Here is an 11,077-nt window from a genome sequence, read left to right on the forward strand (position 1 = left end):
ATATATCGAAGATAACTGATATAATTGATGTTGCATATAGATAGGTTTCACCAAAGATGATGATGAGTTGGTTCAAGCAAGGACAATAATGAACAAATCTTGATCCGCATCCAACCCTACTTGACATTTGGTCAAGATTTTTGGAATCATGCGCTAATTATTTCAAATCATCAATTAATCCTATTATAATCTATTTATAAGACTCGATCTCTAATAGACCTAATTTAATCTATCAAACATAATCCTCATAAGTCCTAGAGGCAAATGTTCAAAAGGATTTAACCATCTAGTATCAAGAAAAATATAATCGTTCAAAAAATTCTTATTCAGGTCCATAACTTAACCCAATCTAAATTGCCAGAACCCAAATAAAATTGTCAAAACCATGATCTAATCAAAAAATTTAACCTACATCCAACGTTGACCCAAAAACACTTGATGAGGTAAGCTTTTATCTCCCCTACTGTCACCTACATGTATTTATAAACATGGTATCATCATGTTGCATGTTTATAAGTTTTACTAAAAATAAGTTCGAGTCATCCGATCAACACAACCTCTACATGGCATTATTACGTACTAATGCATAGCACGACAATCAGCTTTGCAAACCCAGCTCTATAGCAAGTCTGTTGTTAGATCTTGTTATTTTTATTTAAATAAAATTTAAATAAGAGATGGCTATCAGTTTATTAATATTATTCAGATATAAAATTATTAGTTAGATTAAATCCATCATTATATTATAAAGGAACAAGCACAAACACTACTACTAATTAGTTGGATCTAGTGCGGAGGCTTGGCGATTGGGTTCGTTCATTGGCTAAGCAGTGGGTGTGATTCGATCAATTAGTACTCGACCGTCTAAAAAATATATTATTTTTTTATATTTACTAAAGCAGATATTTCATATATTACAGATATATTTAATAAATTTAAAAAATAACAGTTGGCAGAGTGTTCAAAATAACTCCTCCTTCTCAGCTCATATAATGTTTACGATAAGACTAGCCACGTAGGTAGCCAACTAACCCATAATTTTATTAGCCTCTCTAAATATACGTTTGGGTTAAAAGGTGGTCCCCATTCTCACCATCATCACCCAGTGTATTGCTTTCCCTGCGTGCTTATGTGTTTGTGGTTAGACTGATGTACCGCCGGAGTGCTCTGATCAGTATCTCGATCAGAAAAAAGTGCGATGTGGGTTAATGTCCATCACCATCAATCAGAGGTGCCAGGGAAGATCTACGTAATCATGACGTGGCCAAGGACGCGCCCCTGATTAAAAAAAAGAAACTCCTGCGCGCGGATCCAGCCGTCCGATACGAAGCCCGGATGCTTTCCAGCACTTAACGGAACAAACACGGCTACGACGATGGCCGCTGCCGGCCTCGCGTCGCTTCTCACACTTCCTCTGGTTACTTCTCTTCCTCGATCTACTTCACTGGCCTCCATCGGCCCCTCTCCTTCTCCTTCCAGCGCCACTCCGGCCAATCCTTTCGCATGGGGCACGTCACCAGCGCCACTCGGGCCACTCTCGGCCTTACGAAGCCTGCTCTCGTCGAGATCCCGCAGGTATTCTGCTTTTCTCGGTATTGGTCTCGATTTGTTGGCCGTTCCATTCGCTCCATTTGCTTGTGATTGGGCTTGTGGTGCTGGAAGATACTTGTTCGATGAAATTACTCAAAGAGGGGCTAGTTGGGGCTTTTGGATTTCTGTGAGAACAACGAAGCTTTATGTTGTTTTTATGACAAAGTTTTCATTTTTTTTTTCGTGGTTCTTGGGCCTCGGTGTCTGGATAGGCTACTGGGTTCTTTATCCTTTCCCTTTTATGCACGCAACCTTTGTTCTGGATCTCACCCTTAGGTCAGCTTCTTCTTGGTTATCTGATCCCATGTACATATTTTAGGTATTCCGGAACGGAAATCATGGGTTTATCTACGTTCTCTTGAAGTGTATTCTGGGTTCTACAAGGGACGGCGCTTTTCATTCTTTGTTTTTTTTTCTTCTTTTTACAAATTTCTATTATCTACATCTATTTATGTTCCTTCAATCGTGATAACTCGCAGAATTTCAAGAATTTCGAGAAAAAAAAGGAAAATTTGAAATCCTTTACTAATCAAAAAAGAGGAAAGAGAAAACTGAAGGTGAAGTCATACTTGTACTAATCAAGAGTGAGAATCTTGTAGTTCGTGTGCTACTTTGCCGTCCTTGGGGAAAAAGATCACTTTTTGTTACACTAACTGTTTGGATTATTCATTTCTAGAAAAATTAAAATCTAAAATATTCTACTTCAACAAATAATAGGCAGTAATAGACTTAATGAAAATAAATAAAGAAAGTGAAAAAATGGAATCCGAGATGTTGAGGCGTGGTATGTTGGTCACTTTCCTTGAAGTAGATTTTGCTGGCTTACAGTGCACTAGGCTTGGATGGCGTTCTACTCATGAGATACAACAGCCTCTTGCAATGTTCCTTCTGCCTTAATGATTTGCACGAATCAAAGAAGCCTTTGAACCCAGAATCAGTATGCAGCAAGCCCGTTGATTGAAAGAAAAATTGGAAAGAATTTTAAAGAGAGTAGGAAGGGAGAATAGAAGTTCTTTGCTTCTGATTATCTTTTGTCTAATCCGTAGAGATCTATTTATAGATTTTTTTGGGACAGACGCGACCAAAAACCGATCTAACGGTCAAAACTGGTAAGAAAGTTTGAAAAAATAAAATACTGGAAGTAGGGCCAACGGATGGGAGGTTGGTTGCGGAAAGGAGGTCGTCCCTAGGAAGAGGGCGCCTCGCGAAGAGGTGCAAGCAAGGAAGCGACGTGGCTCCTCGCGCCTCGGGCGCATGGCACGGCCCACGCGCCTCTGGCGCGACCTCGGCCTCGGCTCTTCGCGCCTCAGGCAAGAGGTGCGACCTCGGCCTTGGCTCCCACCCGCCTCGGACGAGCACGGGCGAGAGACGACCTCGGCTCTTCGCGCGAGGCGGCCTCGTGCCTCGGCTCCTCGCACCTCGGGCGCGATCCACCTGCCTCAAACGAATACGGACGCAAAGCGCTGCCCAGGCGCCTTGGAGAATAAATCCGAGGTAAAGGAGAGTCGAACCCACAAGAATAAATCCCGAGGTAAAGGAGAGTCGAACCCACGACCTCTTCCAAATCAAAACAATGTACAAACCAACTGAGCCAAACTCTCACCTTAACATATATATAAATATAGATGTTTTAAAGTATGAAAACTTTTAATCATTATTTAACCAAAAATCTAACACTAACGATCCCACTTTTAACTTCTTGTTCGCTTATTTCCTAAACCCTTTGTAGTCCACTCGACGATCTTCAGAATCGGAGATCCCAAACTTGAGCGTTGGGTTTTTTTCTTGTGGGTGGTTTTGGTGGCATATTCGGTCTCCATGGGTCAACTGAACGTAGATGCTGAACTAGAGTGTGGGTTTTTCTCATGTGGTAGATCAATCTGTTGCTGGAACAGTGATGTGTTGTTATTCTGATGTAATGTTAACTAATAGCACTTATCTATTTTGTTCCTTGAACATGTGGAAAGTATGGCAGAACCCATTTTTAGGGTCTGTTTGGGTGTTTTCTGCACAACATCTCTATATGCATGAAAGGTAATGAAGGAAACGGGGCAGCAGGAGGAAGAAGTAGAGGGACTATGAGGATGGTGTGCTTCAGCCATCCTGAAATTTTCAGCATATTGGGCATCACCTTTTTCACCTTCTTAAAAATATAGATATTGGTGGATTAATTGCTTTCCTCTATCTTATCTTCTTCTTCACCCTCTTAATTCTGCAACTCCTTTGTCTGTAAGAGGTATCACATAAAATCACAGATAGAATTGTTGACATTCAAACAGAGCCATAATCTATGAACAAAAACTGACTATAATGCTCTTGTTTTGCTGAGCAAGTCTTTCAGAGCCTAGTGATACATCTTACAACTATGCTTCTAGAAGCAGGTCAGAGTGGATATTAGTAAGTTATCAGTTGCAAGATTAAAACTTTATATGCTTCCAATTCTTGATTCAGGTCCCTATAATTTCTGCATCTGTTCCTGTATATGATAGTCGTTCCTTATCTTGCTCATGTCATTTTTTAAAGGTTCAAATACCTAACCATATATGATCTCAATCTCTCTCACACATATTTTCCTCGAAGGTTCTCCCAGATATTGTTGTTCCATCTCGTACTCCATCTGATGGATTTTAAAAATCTTAATAAAAGCGAATATTACCTATTTGGTGCTTTAGTGATTGCCGATGATTAAAAAACATCTGATCTTTGCCATCAAATGGGGAAAACTTATATGAAAAAACATGTAGACAGGCTGCACCTTCAACATTAAATCAAAGAGTCCACTAGTGGTTCCAAGCTAGTTGGCTCCTAACCTGCGTATTTGTAAACATCTCCTCTTGATGTGGGTTACGGATATTTTTTTATTGATCACATATTGTGTCCAATAACATGGTCCTATTGCGTTTTAACAATGACATGTTGTTTTTGTTTTTTGTGAAGATTTTATCTGTTCTCTGATTAGCACATGGTTATGGTTTAGTTTAAAGAAAAATGGTCTAGGTGCAATTATGTGTATTCTTTTTTATCTTTTGACTTCTTTTGAATTTTTAACATACAATTTTGTATTATAGGGTTCCTGGTGTTAAATGGGATAATTTTTAATTTTGTATGTTCATATGTTACTCGAATTTTTTTGCAGTATATTTCTTTCAACTAGACATTTAGAATATACATGTTTAAATTTCCCTCAATTAGAAAAGTTTCACATTTTTTCACCGATCTCTTCTTTTGTAGATCTCATTCTCCGCTAAGGAGATTGACTTTGCAGTATGGAAAGGAGACATACTTGCTGTTGCTGTCTCGGAGAACGATATGTCCAAGGACTTGGATTCAAAATTCGAGAACTCAATCTTGAAAAGGCTAGATGAGAAGCTTGGCGGTCTTCTGGCGGAAGCGTCAACTGAGGAGGATTTCACTGGAAAAGCTGGTCAGTCTATGGTTCTCAGGCTACCTGGTTTGGGTTTCAAAAGGGTAGGTCTAGTCGGGCTTGGGCAGTGTTCTCCTTCATCCACCGCAACTGCATATCGAAGCATTGGCGAGGCTGTTGCGGTAGTTGCAAAGGCTGCCCAAGCAATCAATGCTGCTGTTATTCTTGCATCTTCCAATGGGATTTCGGAAGAGTTCAAGCTAAATGCTGCTTCAGCAATTGCATTAGGTACTTCTCATTAAGGTCTCTCTGTAGGAACTTTGTGGCACAGTATGATGCAACAATTTGGAGTAAGAAACGAATGAGTTTTGGGCCACCTTTAACTTTTCATCTGATTTGGATTGTAGGAACTGTGCTAGGAGTGTATGAAGACAGCAGATTTAAGTCTGATTCAAAGAAGACACATCTTAAAGCGGTGGACATTATTGGTTTGGGTTCTGGACCAGAGCTGGACAAGAAAATCAAGTATGCTAGTGATGTTTGCTCTGGAGTAATTTTTGGAAAAGAACTTACAAATGCACCAGCCAATGTGCTTACCCCTGGTTAGTTAGAGTTCATGTTTTAATTGTTGAGACCTTTTTGATTCCTATTCCCTTGTTGTGTTTTTCGTTTGCATCATGACACATAATATTTGAAGGTTCTTATAACAACTTTTCCCATCTTTTAGGTGTACTGGCAGAAGAGGCTTCAAAAGTTGCCTCATCATACAGTGATGTTCTTATGGCAACAATATTAGATGTGGAGCAGTGCAAAGAATTGAAGATGGGTTCATATTTAGGTGTTGCTGCTGCATCTTCAAATCCCCCTCATTTCATCCACTTATGTTATAAACCTCCAGGCGGTGATGTAAAAAGAAAGCTGGCAATTGTTGGGAAGGGTTTAACATTCGACAGGTAAATGTTCTCTTCGTGGGAGGTGATATACATTTTACTGATTTTCATTCTGAATTTCGAATAGAAAACTCTCCAATTGATTTTTTGGTTCTTCCTACACTACTACCTAATCTTGCTCAAATAGCAATTGCTTTTACATATAATCTTTATAGGCCATGGCTCATTTTGGAAATACATATCATATATGTCAAGTCATTACATGTTGGACTTGGTACCAGAGCATTGGAAAAGGAAATAACTAATATGAGGCCATTGTATGTTTATTTCTTTTTTATTATTGCAGTGGTGGTTACAACATAAAGACTGGGCCAGGCTGTTCCATAGAGCTAATGAAATTTGATATGGGAGGTTCTGCAGCTGCTTTTGGTGCAGCAAAAGCCATTGCTCAGATTAAACCTCCAGGAGTGGAGGTAAATTTTCCTTTTCTACACTAAGTGGGAAGGAATGGTGCCCTTGAAATAAGTTTGTTTCTAAGATCAGTTAGCAGTTAACACTTTTCCCCCCTTTCCCAGGTTCATTTTATTGTTGCTGCATGTGAAAATATGATTAGTGGCACGGGCATGAGGCCAGGCGACATTGTCACAGCTTCTAATGGAAAGACAATTGAGGTATCATTCTTGGTTCCTTAGAGATGCTTAAGATTTACATCTTGATATAGGCTGAATTGATATGTGTCGGATTATCTGCAACTAGGCTACTTGGATGCTATAGTGCACGGATTGATAGAATGCATAACACTTCTGAATACTTAGAGCATGACACTGTTGAGAAATCCAGAGGTGGAGTCTCCTGCATATGTTAACGGGGAGTGTCTGGCTTTAGTACTTTTTTTGAATGTCATGTGAAAAGATATTTCAGTGCAAGCTAGGACCACTGGCGGAGCCAGGATTTTAACTTTCTTGTTTTTTTTTTTTTTTTTTTTTTGGGGGGGGGGGGACTGAATTTGGAATTAAATTATTTATAAATACCATGTATTTCTATTTATTATGCAAATTCGCTAGAAATCATTATATATAATATCAAGCATCAATATCTACTGATCATTCTGTTAGATATTATATTATTGTGCTTCATTCTATGATAGGACGAGTAATAGTTATTAAGATGTATAATTCAAACCAAGTCCAGAGAGAAGAATCCAGGTGCTGTTTTCATGTCTTTTTGACCCTCTAAGAATAAGCAACAGGTGAAAATAAATCCATTTTGAGAGGGAATGGTGCTGAGGTAGGAAAAGTTATCTAATGTTAATCTTTTTTTTTTTTTTTTTGGTGGGGGGGGGGGGGGGGGGGGGGGGGAGACTATGAAAGCAGTTGCCTATGAAAGCTTAAAATAAAGCAGTTGCAATCTGGACTAGTTAAGAATTCTTTTTTCCAGATATTTCAAAGAGACCGATCTTTATCCCAATTTTTGAGGGGCAAATATGTACACGCAAAATGTTATTTCCCCAAAAGCATCAACAAGACTCATTGTTATCAGGATCCTATGGCTCTGCCAGTGGTTATGACACTTTAATTCATAACAAGTTTTAGTTTTAAATAATTATAGCTTAAAGTGTCAAAACATTTCCTGTGAAGCATCATACCTTTTTATTTTCACTTATGTAATGATTTGAAAGCCCAGCCCTTTGATAGGAAATGATGCTCTAGTTTACTTAGTCTGGATCAGCTTGTCTTAATATCTTTATACATTTGTTCCATACATATTTCTACAGTATGGAGGTATTCGGTCTTATGGTGATATAAGGAACAAGCACTTCGGAACACCTATATTCTTGGCACCCTGTGCGAAATGATTTGTTGATGCTGTGTAGTAATTGATGCCTACGAGATTATAATGAAGTCGACTAATAATTTATAACTCTTGTAGCATATTTGCATTTGAACTTTCAAAAAACAAAAGAATGCAAGTGTATTAACATTGTCAAAAGACACATTGGGGCTTTTCATTATTTATGTGGGCTTTCCCTGTTTTATGTAGATTAGCATCTTCCGAGCTCAGGAATCTTGGGCTAAACCCTTATATATCTCTACTATTTCTCCCTGTTTCAGGTCAACAATACTGATGCTGAGGGAAGGCTGACGCTTGCAGATGCTTTGGTTTATGCTTGTAACCAAGGTGTGGAAAAGGTATTGACATCCTGCGTAGCTACTATATTATTTCAGTGGAAGTGTTTATTCTCTTGATGTTCTTGAATGTTGAACCAATTATTTAGTTTAAGGTATCTATGATTGTCTTTTTTACAATTCATATGTTGCTTAAATGGATAAAAGTAATGCTTTCCATGGTGTTCGGACATTTGAAGTGTCAAGATGAAATACTCCATCTCAGTTTTTTGCAGAAACTATGAGACTGCATGAACAACTGTGGTAGCATTAAATGGTAGAATTTGTATAACAATAATTCTAATCCAATTATTTTGTGTGGGTTTAAATATGTAAAAACTGAAACTACCATGCAAAGTTATGTAGGTCATACTGAGTACCACAAAAGGCAGGATAACAACAGGGGAGAGGGGGAGGGGGAGGGTGGGAGGGGGAGGAATGTTGAGAATTTCCTGTAGGAGGTAGGATGATGGCTCAATTTTTATAAAGCATACCTCACGGATCTAAACACAATTTTCTGTTGATACTTTTATAACTGTTGCATGCAGATAGTTGATCTGGCGACACTAACTGGTGCTTGTGTAGTTGCTCTGGGGCCCAGCATTGGAGGTAAAATGCATTAAGAATCACAATTCTCCTCATACTCAAATAGTTGTTTTGTTCAGAAATTATCAAGTGTAAGATTTTGGTAGTACTTGCCATTAAACAGCAGGACAGTATTGCAATGTTGATTTACAAATGCCATGGTACCTGGTGCATAGAGAGGATAAATGAGCAAGTGTTCTGGAGTAGCAATTAATTTTCAGTACTGCTAGAACAGACACTAACTTGCTGCAAACTTTGTACTGAAAATCTTTTTTCAGGACAGAGACCTATGTTGTATGCCTATTTGCTAACCTTTTGCTTGCTGCATCTCATTTTCTTCATTAACATGACTCAAGTTTATGCCTAATTTTTCAGGCTGCAAAGATATGAGCGAGAGGGGTGTTGCATCTGTTGTCCATCTAGAATATAAGCTGCTTTCCTGTGGTTTTTAGGGTGTTTGAAATTGCGGCCCTACTAATATTAAGTTAAAATTATGGAAATAAAGAATTTCTTTGAGAATACACTATATCCCCTCGCTGAAGGATTTACTGACCTCAAGGGGTAGGAATGGGCTTGTGGTTTTTTGTTTGATTTTGTTTATTTATTATGCTGCAGCATATCCTTTTGTTTGGGTGATGTGCAACCTGGGATATGAGAGGAAACGTGCCTCAAGCTTGTTTCTAAATATCTCCTTGATAGCCAAGCAGCATGTTGGCCAGAAATATACTCATTTTGAGCTGCTGGACTGTTAGAGCTTTTCAATAACAAGGTTACCTTATTTTCACAGGATTCTTCACACCCAGCGACGACCTAGCAAAGGAGATTGCCGAAGCTTCAGAGATCACAGGAGAAAAGTTTTGGAGGATGCCACTGGAGGAAAGTTATTGGGAGTCAATGAAATCAGGCGTGGCTGATATGGTAAACAGTGGAGGTCGTCAAGGTGGCGCCATCTTAGCTGCACTTTTCCTGAAGCAGGTTCAGATTAAATCGTTCTTTTCTTTATGCTGCCCCATCTCTACCTTTATTTAGTATGACAGGAGCAACTTGTGTTTGCTTGACCATATCATCACACGATGATGATTTGGGCTTCTTTAGATGTAACTCCAATCATGATATTTGTGATGTTACATTAATCCTGAAAAGCTGAGTTGTCAGACTGCAGAAACTAGGTTTTTGGATGATACTGAAGAAAAAAACAATATATCACTTAAATGTAGATCTCAAAGGTATTGCTTGAAGTAGATTTTCTGAATATTGCGATATTTTCTTCATCTATAATACCCTCCAACTGTTATAGAATTTGTTGATTCTCAGGATGCCAAAATTAAAAAATTGAAGATGATAAAGAATGAAATATATTTATAGTGGAACTAGTTACAATATTCCTTTCTCATTTATAAAATCCATTTTTGTTTTCTTTTGAAGCAACCAATGTAAATCTCAGATGAAGGAAATGTTATTCTGCAAGTAAGAAGCCTCCAAGGAGTATTCTGGAAGGAGGCATAGTTTTGGATTTTTTTTTTGTTTTAATCTATGAGTATACCTTATTAAATCAGTTCGGTTTTGTAATACAAGAGTGAGCTAGAAAGTAATTATAATTACAAAACTAATTGAAATCCTCCTTATTTGCAGTTTGTTGATGAGAAGGTCCAATGGCTGCATATAGATATGGCAGGGCCTGTATGGAATGATAAGAAACGTGCTGCAACAGGGTTTGGAGTGTCGACCTTGGTTGAATGGGTTCTGAAAAACTCTTCTTAGAACAAGTTGAGATTCTGTAAATGGATGCATCACTCTGCGTCGAATAGGAGCGGTTATGGTGGTGGAGTATCTTGTCGTACCAATAACTGTAGTTGCTTTAAAAAACAAACTTGTAGCAAGGAAAAGCGCTGATGAGCCTTAGTGCTTTTCCTAGAGCTGCATTAAATTGAAAATGCGTGTTTTAATCCAGTTTTACTTCACTGTTTTGAAAGCAAGAGCAAATGGATACATTTTTCTCTTGTGCTTATCTTGTCTCTGCTACTCAGATTCTTGCAGCTATTTATGGTGATTCTCCAAAGTGATGGATCAACTCATCTAATGATCCTGAGCAATCGGGGCTTCTAGTTTGGCAAAATTAACTATCAGTCTCATTCTACCTGGGCCTTTTCAATTAGTTGAGTTAATAAAATTAGCGATCATTACATATTTGTGGGTGTTTTTTTTTTTTTATAGGGGTAAGAACCCCAAACAGAGCAAAATATTTAACATCTAAGGAAAGAAACATCTCTGAGCATTAGCTGAGGCATGAAAAGAAAGATCGAAAGGAACATGCATGAGGATGGTTTGCTTTTGGAAGGACGGGGTATTTGCTTTTGGCTCTCTTGAGGATGGTTGATTCTCTCGATGAATTTATCGAAGCAACAATAGTTGCGGCAAGGCCTCTTAGCTATCCGCGTGTTGCTTTGCAATGTGTTCCAGCTACCCTGGTATCATTTGCTGCA

General features: G+C 38.5%; 1 protein-coding gene across 1 annotated transcript; it reads left to right on the plus strand.

The window, feature by feature from the left end:
* The first annotated feature begins 1,370 nt into the window (after positions 1-1,370).
* LOC120110788 (leucine aminopeptidase 2, chloroplastic-like) lies at positions 1,371-10,602 on the plus strand. Its single transcript, XM_039126378.1, has 10 exons — positions 1,371-1,575; positions 4,822-5,242; positions 5,362-5,556; positions 5,682-5,907; positions 6,191-6,317; positions 6,420-6,515; positions 7,956-8,033; positions 8,558-8,618; positions 9,382-9,569; positions 10,227-10,602. The coding sequence occupies exons 1-10, from the start codon at positions 1,504-1,506 to the stop codon at positions 10,353-10,355; spliced, it is 1,593 nt and encodes a 530-aa protein (XP_038982306.1). The 5' UTR covers positions 1,371-1,503; the 3' UTR covers positions 10,356-10,602.
* Positions 10,603-11,077: the final 475 nt, after the last annotated feature.

Source organism: Phoenix dactylifera, chromosome 1, assembly GCF_009389715.1.
Source record: "Phoenix dactylifera cultivar Barhee BC4 chromosome 1, palm_55x_up_171113_PBpolish2nd_filt_p, whole genome shotgun sequence".
NCBI lineage: Eukaryota > Viridiplantae > Streptophyta > Magnoliopsida > Arecales > Arecaceae > Phoenix > Phoenix dactylifera.

What these genes read in the sequence shown, in the direction of transcription:
- LOC120110788 (XM_039126378.1), top strand. Translation starts at nt 1,504, where the DNA reads ATGGGGCACGTCACCAGCGCCACTCGGGCCACTCTCGGCCTTACGAAG. An exon ending in AGCCAATGTGCTTACCCCTG is followed by an intron (nt 5,557 to 5,681) that starts GTTAGTTAGAGT and finishes CCCATCTTTTAG; the next exon opens with GTGTACTGGCAGAAGAGGCT. An exon ending in TTAAACCTCCAGGAGTGGAG is followed by an intron (nt 6,318 to 6,419) that starts GTAAATTTTCCT and finishes CCCCTTTCCCAG; the next exon opens with GTTCATTTTATTGTTGCTGC.